Below are 16,775 nucleotides of genomic sequence, written 5' to 3'. Positions count from 1 at the left end.
TTTCAGAGTCGACACGGAAAGAATTTGTAAAATGTTTATCTTGACAGTGTTTTTTAAAATTTTCTAATGGTAACAAGTAGAAAAATTACCAAAGGAAGAGAAAGTATACTCAAAGTTAAAGTCTCACAAATCAAGCGTCTATTTAAAAGTTTCGCCGCATTGGGGCATCATCAGACCTAAATAAAATTATCAACATTAAATATTAACCCCTTGTTGCATGATTTTTTATTTTTACAAACTTATTCAGTTATTTAGTATGGAATCGAATGAAACAATTTCTGTCTTTATTTAAGCATAGGGGTATTTGGCACTTAACACAATAAATGTACGTCTGTGATTTGCACTCTGGATGCTTGCATCTATTTCTGTCATTCTCTCTCCATTCTGGCAAATGATCGATTCCGTCTTTTCGAACTTTAGTTTGGGGTATTTCAGTCGTAGGGCCACGTTTCTCCTTTTGCAAATAACCATTTTCAATATTGGCGCTAGGTCGTCCACGTTTTCTGGTTAATACAGATTTCTCACTGTTGCATAAGGCATCTGCAATAGCGACCTTAAAATCTGCAAGTGGCATATATATATCATTTTGCCTTCTCCATAAAAGCCAACTATTTACAACGCACATGTCCATAAAATGAAAGAAAATGCGAAGAAACCATTTCTTGGATCTAATTTTAATGCGATAGTAACCGAGCATAGAGTCTAATAAGTCTACACATATTCATTATATTTCAAAATTGTTTGCGGGCACTCCACATTCTTAGTAGCATTTCTCGCTTCTAAAAAATCTTTGCTTAGTTCCCGTTGGCTGTGAACCGACGTAGGATGATAAAGTTGAGACAATTTTATTGTCATACCAGCAAACGGTACTTAACTTTACATCGTCTTTAATAGCAGTTTTCTCTTGCCAAGTTTTTAAAACTCTTTTTCTGACAGCATTTTCCATCCTTGAACTCGATTCAAGCACACAGTTCCAAGAGGATGGATACCATTATTGGTCAAGTAAACCATAAGCGGAACGCTAGTAAACCAATTATCAAAAAAAAATCTTATAACTTCGACCGCAATATGTTCTTCAACAGGAATTATATTTATTCTTTCTTGTAATCTTTCTAGTAAAGGTCTTATTTTGACTAACTTATCCTAACCGGGCTTGCCACGAAGTATAAAATTATCATTATTATTAAAATGTATAAATCGTTTGATTTCTTCATACCTGTTACATGTCATGACCCTAGATATGGCGCGAGAGCCTAAATGTGGTGACCAATAGTTCCTAGCTTAAGGCAATTGTATGATGAACATATATAAACACATGTCAATGAATTGTTCTATTTCATCATCTGTAAGGTTTGCGGGACGGTTTATGTTTTTGTAAGCAATATAAATTTGATTCGGTAGTTATCGACGATATAATTTCATTAGTCAAGAAGAACTTAAAAAACTCTGATGGTGTCTCTAAATCAGCAACCTCTGGGGGCATATTCAGGTTGCCCATAAATTCAAGCTCCTTTGGATCTTTCCTGAGATTTCCGGTTCTTTAGGATCCTGGATTTATCTTCTCCGCAATTTCCTGGAGAGTCATATTTTCATTATCATCAGACTCCACATCCGTTTCAGGAATGGTTGTCTCGTCATAATCTCCTTCAAGCATAGAGTCATCACTTTCGTAGGCTAATATATTATGATGGTTTATTGGGATATTATTGTCTTCATCATCTGACAAATCGGGAACATCACTCTCATTATCCTCCGGTACATCCCTAACATATTTGCTGTTAATTCCGTAAAATATTTTCGGATCCATCTGAAACCAACCAAACTCTTATTACTACGTATATGTGCATGATATCCCATATATGCATCAAAACAATGTTTCTACCTAATGTCTAAAAAAATTAAAAATATTGCTTGAACTCACCTTCAAATGAAAGTGCAACAAATAAACTATAAACGTCTATTTTTTTAATCACGAAACTAACTTTTTACTAAACAAAAATGACACTTTAAAAACATGACCATCGACTACACCGACAAATATGTGATTCTCAACTGACAAAGCGCGCCAAAAAAGCGTGCTTTGTTGCCGCGATGTCGGAATTATTTTCACGTGTTTATTCCTCGGTCCCAAATATGCTACATCATGCATTTATTTAATTTTTAGATTCTAGGATCTTGAAAATATATTAATTTTAGTATGTATCATATATGACACAAGATGCAGCAAGGGGTTAAGGAACAAAACGCTAATTAACAGAAAAAACATATCTCATCTAAATACAAAAACTACACACTTACTCTCACTAACATAAATAAATTTATAATATAAATAAATAAATTTAATTTAAATGAAAAAAAATATATAAATGAATTTATACTTATGTTAGTGAGAGTGTGTAGTTTTTATATTTAGATGAGGTATGTCTTTTTTGTTAATTAGCGTTTTATTCCCTAATATTTAATTTTAATAATTTTATTTAGGTCTGATGATGCCCTAATGCGGCGAAACGCGTAACCTTTTAAAAAGACGCTTGATTTGTGAGACTTTGACTTTGAGTATACTTTCTCTTCCTTTGGTTATCTAAGTCTCTTTGAGAATTATGGATGATTATTTTGAATTAAGTAGAAAAATGGTAATTTATTTTTAAAACTATGAAATTTTTATTTTGATAGTGATGTTTCATTTCACAGCACCTGCAGTGAGAAAGAACCTGTTTTGCTTGAAATTATTATAACCTTTACCTTTGCAGTGATTTTTAGGGTTTCAAACTAGTAAATAGATTGTTTTATTCCATTATTAACAAAATATTTTATTTGGCAGTAGTTTTCTACGTTTTTTCAATTTCAGCGACTTAGATCGGGTAAAAGAAATGTTGGGTACCTGCATTAGCTTTGAATTAATCAAATATTTATCTCTACAGAGATTTTTAACGTTTTGAACTCTACTCTCTGAACTACTCTCTCTCTGAAGCCAATATTTTTTTCCTCCTTAAAAATTATCGAAGTCTTATCTCATCTCTCTTAAATGTTTTATTCACTTGTAACAATAAAACAGTTATCTCAGTAGTTACAGCTGAGATTCAATTTCTTCTAGTTCGTGGCATTGAAAAAAATGTTTTTTTTTAATTAGTTATCTCGAATACAATTTTTTTTGTCTGTTAAGTCTGAGCAACAACAACAAGTGAAAAAATTTTGAACTAATAATTTATTGATCTCAGCAGTGTTTACGACGTTTTTTCTTTATAGCGTTGGGTAACATCCTTCGGCAAACTTTGAAGGTCGATATCTCGGTTTCTATGGACAGTATCGGAAAAATTCTAAAATTTTTTAATTAACTTCGTCCTTCTGAATCCAATGAGACCATCCGCAAGCTTGTAGCTCTTATATTAGCCGAGATCTCACATTTTCAAGGCCAATTTTTGGTCTTAAAAACGAGGTAAAAAAATGAGTTTTTCCGAAATTTCAAAGTGCTCTAATCCCTTAGTTTGCTCGAATCCCATTATAGGCCGATGTTTTCTTGATGTAAGTAATGAGAACAAGCTGCTGGTATAGTTAATTCAAATTATCTCATCTCTCTTTCTTATCTCATTCTCTCATTCTCTATCTTATCTCATCTCTCTTCAATGTTTTATCCACTTGTTACATTAAAACAGTTATCTCAGTAGTTACAGCTGAGATTCAACTTCTCTCAGTTCGTGGCATTCAGAAAAATGTTTTTTTTTGTCTATTAGGTCTGAGCAACTTAGAATTGGCCGAAAAATCTGTTAAAGATTTTATTATCATCACTATTTTATTAATAATTTATTTATCTCAGCAATATTAACGACATTTTTTCTTTATAGCGTTGGGTAACATCCTTCGGCAAACTTTGGAGGTCGATATCTCGGTTTCTATGAACAGTATCGGAAAAATTCTAACATTTTTGACTTAGCTTCGTTCTTCTGAATCGAATAAGATCATCGGCAAGCTTGTAGCTATCATATTAGCCGAGATCTCGCATTTTTAAGGCCTGTTTTTGGGCTCAAAAACGACGTCAAAAAATGACTTTTTTTGCGAATTTTCAAAGTGCTCTAATTCCCTTAGTTCTGCTCGAATCCCGTTATAGCCCAATGTTTTCTTGATGTAGGTGATGAGAACAAGCCGCTGGTAAAGTTAATTCAAATTCGAAAAAAAATAATTTTTGGTGAAAAAATTCGATATCCGAAAAATGAAAAACCCAAACTTTGAAGGTCGATATCTCAGCTTCTATAGACAGCATCGGAAAAGTTGCAACGGTTTTAGCTTAGCTTTATCCTTCTGAATCCATTAAGACTATCTGCGAGGTCGTAGCTCTGATATTAGCCAAGAGTTTGCATTTTTAGGGCCCATTTTTGTGCTCAAAAACGAGGTCAAAGAATGGCTTTTTTCCGAATTTTCAAAGTGCTCTCTTTCACTTAGTTCTGCTCAAATCCTAGTATAACTCGGTGTTTTTGTGATGTAGGAGATGGGAACAAGTAGCTGCTATAGTTAGTTCGAATTCACAAAAAATCAATTTTTGGTGAAAAAGTTCTCTAAATAAACTGCTGTTTTCTTTCTTTCTTCTTTTTTTTCCTTGACCTGGAAAAAATGGAGAATTTACCTTGTCAGTAATTTTTCAATTTGTGCAATCTGCAATGAGTAAAAAAAGCCTCGTTCCTTCATCGATGTACATTTTTTTATCATAGAAATTATGTCAATATCTCAAGTGGTCAGTATAACAGGTAGAGTCAGTAAAAGACTTCTAATATTTTTAACGGCTTGAAACTAAAATATTTATCACAAAGGTGATTCTCAAGGCTTTTTCCACTCGTGACCTAAAAAGATTCTTTCTTTTGTCTTGTCAATAACTGCAATGACAAAAAAGTGTTTATTACCGCAGTGATCTTAGTAACGTGAAATTATTAGTAAAAAAGTTCTTTTCTACCCTTAAATTATTAAAATACTAATTTGAACAGCATCTTAAACTTCCTTTACTTACGAGTCTATAATTACCGTTTTTTATTATAACAGTGATGCCAAATTTAATTTGCTAAGTAGTTACCAATTTTCTGTGATATAAAACAATTTTCTTTACTTATGTCAAATCATCCTGCTCATTTATCCTTCTAAATTTTAAAACTCCTTACAGGTAATGAAACTTATCCAAAATAAGCTCAATACACCGACAAGCTCAATGGAAAACATCAACTCAGCAACGAAGCCTACTAGCATCCCACCGACCCCAAAAACAGACACTGACGACGAGAAAACTTCAGTAACTTCTTCAAAATCCACTTCTCCCACCCCCGTGAGAAAATACTATCGGGGCCAACCATCTGTGAACGTTTTCACTTGGTCTGAACGTCCTAAAATCCCTGTGGCAGTTAAGGAGGATGAAGACTATAAACTTGGGAACCATGCGACTATTAGCGAGGAGGAAAGCAATATTAGTAATAACAATAATAATAATACAGAGATTACTCAAAATTCCGGTGGTAATGTCGTAATTAGAATAGGAGGCAGCACAAATAAACCTTTGAGCAATAGATTTGTGGGTCCAGTAGCTTATAGGAAACCATTTTCTGATTTAAATAGTAGACCGCACTCGATAGCTCTCCCTTCAGACTTTGACGCCTCACGTGTGCCAATTGTCCGCTCAGTGGAACTGAAAAAGCCGTTTATCAATGGCAATGACCACTTAAGTCCAACCAATGACTCCAATAAAAGAATCTTAAGGGTAAACAGCTTTAAACCGTTTGAAAACCATGTTGTCCCAGTAGTAAGGGGCTTTAACACTAATAAATCTCCTGATATTATTAGCAAGAGACTATCCTGGAGCCCCGCGAACTCCTATAGCAGTACCTTACCAAAACAGTTGGAGAAGGACTATAGCACAAATAAGCATGTACCATTTTCCCAATTCACTCTTAGAAGAACAGAGTCAAATAGGCGTTTAACAGAAAATGTTCCTTATAAGTCATTGCCTACGGACCTAGAAACTCCTCCGGCACCTCCTCCACCACCTCAAATGCCCAAAGTAACCCTAAGGAAAGCCCAAGTGGAACCAAAAAGCTCAAAAGCTCATAACTCCTTGGATGCGCGAGATATGCTTTTAGAATCTATAAGGAGCTTTGGGGGAAAGAAGGGACTGAGGTCAACCAAAGCTTGACGTTATTTCAAAAAATATTATTTTGTAAGTTGTGTGCATTGTAGTCATTGTTTATTTAAAGCTCAATCCTTAGTGATGGTTTGTATATTATTTACCTGTTGTTTATGTTTTAAGTATTATTTTATTTGTATTATTGTTGGTGAACTGCATTTTTATAGTCCGGTTTAGTTATGGTGTTTCTAGAAGGACTAATGAGATGCTCTTTGACTAATATACATCGCACCATAAGAATTATAATATTGTATTTTGAATGTATAATGGTATTTTTTCTTGACAATGTTATTTTTGTATGAGAAAACCAATGATCTTTAAAGGTATACTAAAGGAGGCTATTTCATTCGAATGTTATATATGAAAAGTCAAGAAGTTTGTTAAATATTCTCGTAACCAGTACATTTAAGGAACCAAAGTTTATATTAAAAATATTATTTATTTGTTATATAAATGTACTATACATATTCTACTACTTACAATAAAATATATTGAATTTATTGTTTTTTTTTCGTGTGCCTGGACTTCGGATTGAACTCATTACATACAGTATGCCTGTTTTAGTCTGGAATGCCTGGACTGTATTTCGTGATTTTATTAAATTATTTTGGTTGTTGACCAAAACATGCATAAAAAGTATAATAATCTGTTCATTTCGAGCAATTAAGCACAGTTTTATATTTGATAAAACATTGGTAAAAGAATATAAAGATCATTACAAAAAATAATATGAGTTAGACCATAGAGAAAGTAAAATAAGAAGAGGTGTTAATCACATGTATACCAGATACGACGTGAATACAGCGCACCCTTCGCAGCCATTGGAACTATTAAGGAAATAAATATGAACAATCGATATTGCAGGTAGTTACAATACCGACTAAATATCAAGAAAAACGCGGGATATTCGAATTCAGTATATGGCAGGAGGTTTCAAGGTACTGCACATTCATGATCAATTTACCTCGCAAATGATTAGAAATAAGGAGAAGGCTATATTTAGAAAAAATATGAGCATATTAGAGCAAAACGAGCCAACCTTTCCGAGCACATTAAAAAGAAATACAATAATTGTTCTTATCTTTTCATTTTCACATTTTCATATTTCTCACTGTTTATCATCTGACATTCTGCCTTTTGAAAATATATGTATTGGTCTAATTTATAAATTTTTCCATATTTACTATAGTTTGTCGGATATGTATTATAAACCATAATTATCTCCATAAAAGCATTAAATATATTATCATATTTTATTTACGCAACATTTAAAATGTACTGATACGTACATAGATGTAATGATAACTTACCTATAGATTTTTCTTAAAGATTTTATTTAGTTTTTTAAGGAGGACTACTACATTTTAACTAATTAAGCTACTAACAAGTAAAATGTAATGTAAGGCTGATTATAATATAGTTTAAGTTTTTAAATAAGTCAAAACTTATAGAAAAAGTAAATTTCAATCAAAACAGTGAAAAGTCACAATAACAGGTATTACTGTCAATTACGACAATGTCAGAATCAATCCCAGTGTCAGTGGCGCCGCTCTTTCTATCCATTATAACTATTAACTGTCAAGTGTCAAAGATAAGAAGACCGAACCAATTGACGTCAAATGTCAACTGTTATTTTACTTTCTCTATGAGTAACCCATATTAGCCTGTCCAAGCGAGGGGTGATTAAAACCAAAAGTAAATACCGCTTCATACAATACATGTAAACAAAAAATATAAAATAACCGATTGACCGCAATATTAAAAGATCCCATCTAAGCGATAGCCTTAACCGTGACGTCATTTGACATTTTTGACAGTAACCGTTGGTTCTTACCAGACTAACGCTTGGACAGGCTACATTTATAGGATATGCCCAGCCCATTTCTAACTGATTGTCAAGTGTCACCTCTGCCTTTGATGTCATGTGATGTTAGATGTTTGATCGATGTCGATATTACATCTTGTGCGGGAAGTTCAAATAACCATAACATAATACCTTTCCTCTGAGACAAATGTCATCCTAAGTTTGTTTGTGCAATCAAAAAACTACCTACAAAAGTATTGCGCCATTTAAATATCTTATACAGTGCATCCCAAAAGTTATGTCTTAATTTACTTAAAATTCAGGGGTGTGTTCGAAAAAAAAACACTCGGACCCGTCGATTTTTATTTCAAGTTGCGCATTTTTGTACGTGTAGTTTGTATATACAGGGTTGCTCAAAAATAAATTACGACCATCAACTTAATTTTTTCAAATGAAAGCACCTTTTTTTTATTTCATCTTTGAATTTCGCATGGAATTCTACGTGTGTTTCATGCATCATGTCCTATACCTAAAGTCAACAGTTATCGAAAAAAAGACGATTCATGTAACAAATAAAAAAAGAACAAGAATTAAGTTAAATGTTCAAATTGGTTGCCATTCACGGCTTGACAATATCCAAGGCGATCAATAAAGTCTCGTTGCACATTTTCAATCATTTCCGGAGTTATGGCTCGCACTTCTCTGCGAATTCTCTCTTTCAAGTCGTCTAGATTACTTGGCCTATTAACAAATACGTTTGACTTGAGGTATCCCCACAAAAAAAAGTCCATTGGTGCTAGGTCAGGCGACCTAGCAGGCCATTCGATGGGTCCTCTCCTTCCTATCCACCGATTGGGAAAGGTTTCATCCAAAAAAGTAAGCACAGTGGCAGCATAGTGCGGAGGAGCGCCATCTTGCTGGAAAATTAGTTCTTCGTCAGGATAGTCTGGGTCCAATGGATTTGGAAATAAAGCTAGTAATGCTGGAACTAATTCAAATTTGAGAAAATCGAGATACACTTGTTTCGTTAAAGTCTGTTCAAAGAAAAAGGGACCTATTACTCTTCCGCGCACTATTCCACACCACACATTTAGTTTTTGAGGGTACTGGGTGTTTACCTCCATCATCCAATGCGGATTTTCTGTTGCCCAATATCGACAATTTTGTCTGTTCACAATACCATTCTAACAGAACGTGGCTTCATCGGAAAAAATAATATTTGTTACTATTTGTTATAGATTATTATTATTTTAGATTGCACATGTTTTGTAAGCGTTCACAAAACTCATTTCGCCTATCGAAATCATCATCAAATAACTCTTGTACAGGAATAACTTTGTAGGGGTGATATTTGTGCTTTTTAACTATTCGGTGAACTATAGATTTCGCCATGTGTAAATTTGTCCCAATCTGCGATAGAGGAGTGCATGAATTTTCTTCGAAAGAAAGCAAAACGTCAAGTTGTTCATTTTCATCTCGAGCAGAACGACCAGATTTCGGCAGATCTCTAACATGACCGAATTCTCTAAATTTAGCCTCTATTCTACTCACCACCTTTTGACATATCGGAGGACCATCAGGATGGATTTTATTGAATAATTGAGCAGCTTCTCTTTGAGTATGTGTTCTATCACCAAATCCAACCATGCACAGAATTTCTATTTTTTCTCGTTCCGTTAACTTTACCATTGTGAAAACCGCAACTTTGGTCGTACACTTCACACTTGACAATATCTGTTTGGCGTACAACTGTCATCCAGTTTCTATGAAAATACACGGTCACCAGCCAACAACAATAAAAAAAACACGAATGAATAGAATTTTGCTCTGTATAAAAATTCTCAGAGATAAGGTGATTTGTAAGGTGAACTTCAATAATAATGTTTGGTCATCTTGATGCATGAAACATACGTAGAATTCTACACGAAATTCAAAAATAAAATAATAAAAAAAGGTGCTTTCATTTGAAAAAATTAAGTTGATAGTCGTAATTTATTTTTGAGCAACCCTGTATATACAAACTTCACGTACAAAAATGCGTAACTTAAAATAAAAATCGACGGGTCCGAGCGTTTTTTTTCGCACCCCTGAATTTTAAACGAATTTAGACAGAACTTTTGGGATGCACTGTATATAATATCACTATACACTTGTGATATTAATATCTTATTAATAATATCACAAGCTTAAGACAATGTTCAACTTTAAAATAATTACATTTTCACTTTATTACATTCAACCGTGCTTAAATAAAATATATCTAGTCTAAAATACGCCATTAATTTAGGTAGTATTGTACGCCATTAATTTAGGTAGCTTCGAATTTGTGGCTCACCGAAAAAAGTTAACTAAAATTGGTTTTATGCCAAATGTCTCACAGCAAGACTTCACTTATCGCCAATTCTTATAATGTGGTATGAACTTTCTTCCCCTGTACTGCACTTTGGACAGAGCAGACTTTCTCTTATACCAAGAAGGTGTAGGTGCTTGTTTAGGCAATTATGCCCAGTTAGGATTCCCATCAAGCTTAAGAGTAATTTTCTAGTACTTCCAAGCAGTTGAAAGCATTTATTTCTTTTAAAGAATTGCTCGGAAGAAGTTTCAACTGCCTGGAATAGTCACTTGAATTCCAAGTGGTTAAAGTCATTTTTTTAACAACTAGGTCTAAATTTTCGACGCTAAAAAAATAATTCCCGCATGGCAACAATAATTGAAAACTATACAGATAAGGCTCACGCGTAAACTCTAATCGACCGGTTAAATTTCATAAAATTCAAAGAACCGCTACGACCTGTATCGAATTCCCTTGACAAAAATCGAATTAAAAAAAGTTTTTGAGTTCTTAGGTGTCGCTTCGTCTTCGTCTTCGTCTATCGCTTTCATTAATTTATTTTATGGGAGATTGTTCAAGGGATTCAAAGGGAGGAAAACCTTTAAGTCGTCAACAAATAATGCAACTTGTATTTATCTGCCAAAAAGTCTGCACAGGCAGTTAATTCGATCAGAAGCCTTACGAAACTCTATATATACTGTACCGATCTGAATCCCATTTAAAGAGAAAAATTATAATTAAAAAAAAATTTAAGTAGGGAATATTCGATAATTGGTGAATCATCGGCGTAACACATCATACCAATTTATTTGTTGCCCAGGCTGTATCTAAGGGTGTTCTTAAAGCCCCTTCAACAATTTGTCCCGATGTTTTCAGTGAATTGATCCCCTGCTCTTTAACCTTTATTACATTATTGTTAGTAAGGTACTGGATTATCTTTGTTATGTTCGCCGGTGATTTATTTTCTATTAATATCTGTAAAATGTCATTCAAACGAACTTTGCCAAACGTCATTGTTAGGTCACTCCTCGGTATAGTTTCCATAGTTCTCGTTTGTCAATTTCAATAAAATACAACGATATAAATCTGCTAACCTGGAAATGAAGTTGCAAGTAAATAGAAGCTAAATTGTGCAAAACTAGATGAAAATTTCGCCAAGCTGGAAGCAAAATTGCTGGAAAAGGAAACTTTGTCACATTCGTCAATTTAAAAAGTGAGCTCGGGGAATAGTTAAAAGAGAATTGGGAACTGCCAGGTCAAAAGGAAAAAATTTTGAAGAACAAGAAAGAAGAAATTCCGAAAAAAAAATCTTCTTTACTGGAAAAGCGGATTTTCTCATTGCTGGAAGACAGAAATCGTAACATTGGACATCATCACTATCGATGAGCTGTTCCGTAGAACTTCAGCATTGGACTAAGTTTGTGATAATGCGGACTCTGTTGGGCTAATGTGCCTCATTTTGATAGTACTAAGTACTACATTATGAAATACTTATCAGCGTGACTTTGAAGTAACTGCAAAAGCAGTGCGAAGGCAACTGCCCTTACGTTGGCCTTGAGAGGAGATGCCACGGCAATCCCGCAAAAAATGTCTCCCGAAGAACAGGAAGTCTACGATCACTTAGTCAGGCATTTAGAAATGTATTATGGCCAATAACACTTGGAATATGTTGACCACACGCAGTTGAAAAATTGATGTTTAAAGTTAGCGGAATCCTTGTGAGAATTCGAAGCTGATATTGCACGTTTGGTTTGACTGGAATCCCCCAATGTCTATCCCTCAATCCAGCAGTTCCTCATTCAACATTGAGGAACCAAATCCCTCAATGTTCCATGATCCTTTTGTCTACAAAAGGATCATGGAACGTTTGGCAGTTCAAGCATTCCAAGATGGACTCTGTGATAAAGCAATAAGGGAGATCGTACTAGCACATTCACCTAAACACTAATACGGGCCCTTGAATTCAACGCTGCTAAGAACAGGGGCCAGGCACGTCTTCGGCAAATGATTCCAGAAGAGCACGACTTCGAGGAATCGGTTCAGCGAATCATTAGGGAGGTTAATAAACCGCCAGAACCAAAAGTCGGAGTGTTGGAAATCTGGCAAAGCAAGTCACATTAGAAGACATTGTCCAGAAGGCGCTAGTTCCACTCCCGCAACTTCCCAAAACTAAAGAAGGTTATTGCAAAGGGGAGATTGTCGACCTGTAATCAGCAAGCCCCAGTAAAAGTAAATACTGCCCAGGTCTCCTCGCTGCAGCATCATACCATGTTTTCGGCGACGGGTATGTGGATTGAACCCTCTGGACTGTGCTGCTGGACTTAGATGCGACAGAGACAATCATAAAATCCGACGTAGTAAATCTGCTGCGTCTACGAACAACTATGGGAGCTAGAGCAAACGTCCATGGTGAAGCAAAAGCCATATTTGAACATTTTGTGATAATGGCTGAGATTGAGGATGAGGCAATCATCGGGACGGACATAATGACGTCTATTACTTACTACTAATTTTTTTTCGCTTTTATCCAGGCAGTTGATTCTATCTTAAAATACCTTGAGAGCGTTTTTTTTTTTAGAAACTTGATGGTTTTTCTTAAATAGGACTTCATCTGCCTGGAAGAATGTTTTTTTCTTAATTCCTTCTAGACAACTTAATTTGGAGTTAAATTGAAGTTTGTAGCTGTCTGTGACCTAGTCTGCCCAACTGCCTGAAAGAAATAAATAATTTTTCCAGGAAAATTAACTCCATTTTGTGGTTCTGTGATACGATCTAAAATATGCAACTATATCGAAAAAAACAAAAGGAAAAATTGAAAGCAATTACAAAGTCATTTGACTTATAAGATCCAAAGAAGTGTTTATCTTTCTTGACTGTATTGGAGAGTAATTGGCATAAGAAACTTGCCTAAATGATTTGTAAGCACCACAATTGCTCACAAACATTTTGAGAAAATGGATTATTCTGTAATTAGAATATCTCACCATGGCGTAATAAAAAGTCATTACTAAGTTTCAATATGATTTTATTCAAAATAAAACACACGATGACCATCACAATTAAACACACACATCGAACTTTTCTCTGACATATTATTATGAGCTCCATTACTACTCCCATTTGCATGTGTCGGTTTTTTGATAACTTTCACCGATTTATTGATGCTGCTGCTCGATTTTACCACATTTCTTTTCCTCTTCCTTATCTGGAAATTGCCCAGCTTGAACCCACCGTTGTTCTTCTTTAAAATTCCCAGTTCCAGTCCTCTGTTTAAATACTGCGGTATCTGTTCTATACTCTTGGAGAATCCTTTTTTCGCTCGTTCCTGGACGCATTTCTTAATGATTTTCGTAGTGGCATGAAGACCTGCTTTCTGTAAAAATGCAATGGCGCCAACAATCGCGTTTGCCAACCGAATGTCCGGTTTAAATGGCGTTTTGCTGCGTCGGGGTTTTTCCGGTGAGAAAGTGTTCTCGGTTCTGCTGGGCGTTCGACTCATTTTCAACTTTGAATTTCTTGGATTTTGATTTGAAAAACATTGACAAAATATTGAAGGAAATCAGTTTTTGACGTATTGAAATCATGTTGCTGGAGTTACGGTATCAGGTAGGATTGAAGGTAAATAGATGAAATGCAAACTATTTGTTTTTGTGGCAATAAGTATACGGGAAAATGAGAAAGATATTTCACTAATTGTCGGTTTTTACACTATTTAGAGAACCATTGTCATATCATATTGAATGTAGGATTTAATGTATAATCACAAGTTTTATTTTTGAAAATATGCATTTTTTTAAACGTATTTAGTTCAACGGTGATTATAAAGGTTCATTCTTGATACACTATTTATCTCGGCAGTGTTATCCAAAAAAATTATCCAAATAAGATTCTATGAAGCTTAATACATAAGAATAAATACATACCTTAAATATCTAATAGCCTCATTTGTGTTTAAGTTTTTTTTATTTTCCACACATTTCTTAGGAAGAGTATTAATTACCAATCCATTTACTCCTGTAAATCGATCAAATTTAAAAGCAGGAAATACCTAAATATATACGTTTTATAGCAATTCCAGCGAAAGAGATTGGGTTTCGTACATAAACGAGTATTGCAGTCATCGAGCGGAAGAAGCAAATTTCACACACACGGCACCAAAGTGCCCGGGCATGGGGCCTTGTGGCCGATTAGTTTTCCGCGTTTTTGCCTCTTTTATTAGACAATTTAAAGGAAATTGTGTTATTTTTGCGTTTAAAACCGTTCAATTTGACACAATTATTCGTTAAAATCACACTGAGAATTGTTTTATTGCCGCTGCGTGGGGATGAACACTTAATGAAACCGTTGTTTTTATGACCTTTTTTTTAACCTTGTCTGTTATGTGTCACACTTATGTTTTGTATTTTTTAATTAGATTTAAATTAATTTTCTGGGCATCAGAAGTTGAAAAAAGAAGAAAGTATAACTGGCTTACTTCCCATAATTTAATGATTTTTTTTCCTGTGTAGGTACTACTTCTTCCAATTTAATGATATCTGTATGTCTTTTTATGACCCACAATCTAAATGTGTATGTATTGCATTTGCATTTTTGACTCTATTCAAAACAGTCCTTCACATTTCTGACTTTGACACTTTTTGAGGTCGCCAGGCCTCCGATTGTATGCAAAACCACATTTTTATTAAGAAATGTGCCATCTTAAGAGCCCATACTGCCTTGCACCACATTAAATATTTATGATACGCGATTATCGGAGGCGGCGAATAGGGCATTAACATTACGGTATATTTTTTCGGGGTTTATTCAACTCGCGAACCCAACCCATTATGGTAATATTTAAATTGGTTTAGGCCTGCGACTAAGAGAAGTAAAAAACTATTTTTTAAAAGGTAGAATATGCAACCATTTTTATCAAAAACGGTACGCGTCAATAATAGCACCCTGTATAGATTTTTTTACCATCTCTACATATTGTACGATAAAACACTAATTAAAAAGGATGATCATATTTTTTTTATTCCTAAAGCAAAAAAACAACAATGAATATTTAATTCTAAACCAAATGAATGCTATTAAATGAAATTAATTAATTATTATGTGAATAAATCGACGTTCATGTTTAAGTCATTTTTTTGCAGTAATATTTTATTATAAATTACTGAGTTATGATGCATATATTTTACTAAAAAGAAACGCATAGATCAAATGAGATTTAAAAATCTGTTATCTGAAATATCTGTGAGACATTAAATAATCAAGTTACATGAATAAATAATTATTAAGGTGATAATAAAGATCATCAGGTATATGTAAATATAATGAATAATATGCTTAAGAATTCAATTAATAATAAAATTTTTATTATAAGAGTTCTATAATAACTTTTGCAATTTTAAAATCTATTAATTTGATGATTTGTCCAAAAGTTTTTACAAAATATTCGTAATTAGTATAAAATTAATTGATTTTAATTATTTTTATTAATTTTTCAAGCTTAAGTTTTTTTTTTAATTTAAACTTCTATGATTTAAATAGATCAAATTTAAGGAAATTCTTTATTTAAATTCTTCAGACTTTTTTTTAAATTTATTCGTTTTCGCTTAAAAAACCGTAGTTTTAAATAATTAAATTTCCATTTTATTAAATATGTTTTTCAAATATGTTATTGATTAGCTTAAATTCAAATTTTGATTCTAATTACAGATTTCAAAAAAATATTATTTTAAAAACTTCAAACTAATTAAAATAATATTTAAGGTATATTATTATATATTATTATTATATCTATTAGCATGCATTAGAATATTTTGTAAATGAACCAATATTTATATTTTTTTAACTTTATAAATCATAAACTAGTTTTAAAAAAATTGAAAAGGTTTTTTTGGTTTCTTTCAAATTTTACCATTTATTTAAATTTTGATTCTAATTATGAAATTGAAACAAAATATTGTCAATAGTTCGTTACATTTTCAAAATATAAAAATCTGACCTAAATTGAGAATATGCGATATGTTATCCAAACAAAAAAGTTCGGACATTTTGGACATTTTATGTTTTCATTCAAGTATTGGATTTTAAGCGAATATTCAAGAAATACAATTTTCAAATATGCATCAAAATATTTTGCAAATATATCAATATTTATAATTATAATATACAGTGTGACCCATTTGTTTTCGGGTCACCCTGATAAAAAGTTTATTTTTTGTGCGATTTTGCTCGGGTTTTTTTTGTTTTTAAATGTTAGGTCCAGAAAAACTGCATCATTATAACAAAAAAAATTCTGTCATGCAAATTCCAAGGCCTACTAATGTCAGTTTTTAAGGGACAAATTTTAAGAAACCTTTCTACTAATTTTAATTTGAAATTTATACTAATCTACCATTGTTTTCTATGCATTTTACATTCCTTTTGCCTACATTTAAAATAACTTTACGGACTTGCTCTGGAGTAATTTCTGAACAAACCTGGATTATTCT

At 33.3% G+C, this 16,775-nt stretch overlaps 1 protein-coding gene across 6 annotated transcripts in view; it reads left to right on the top strand.

The window, feature by feature from the left end:
* Nucleotides 1-6,657, top strand: part of LOC126734957 (cordon-bleu protein-like 1) — a 68,436-nt gene extending 61,779 nt beyond the window's left edge. For all 6 annotated transcript variants that reach the window (XM_050438812.1, XM_050438817.1, XM_050438816.1 and 3 more), the window contains one exon: nucleotides 5,147-6,657. In XM_050438812.1, the coding sequence (XP_050294769.1) occupies nucleotides 5,147-6,166 (1,020 nt within the window). In that variant the 3' untranslated portion in view covers nucleotides 6,167-6,657. The remainder of the gene's footprint in view (nucleotides 1-5,146) is intronic.
* Nucleotides 6,658-16,775: the final 10,118 nt, after the last annotated feature.

This window comes from Anthonomus grandis, chromosome 4, assembly GCF_022605725.1.
Source record: "Anthonomus grandis grandis chromosome 4, icAntGran1.3, whole genome shotgun sequence".
NCBI lineage: Eukaryota > Metazoa > Arthropoda > Insecta > Coleoptera > Curculionidae > Anthonomus > Anthonomus grandis.
Note: the sequence above shows the minus strand (reverse complement) of the source record. Positions and strands in the feature narration are given on the sequence as shown.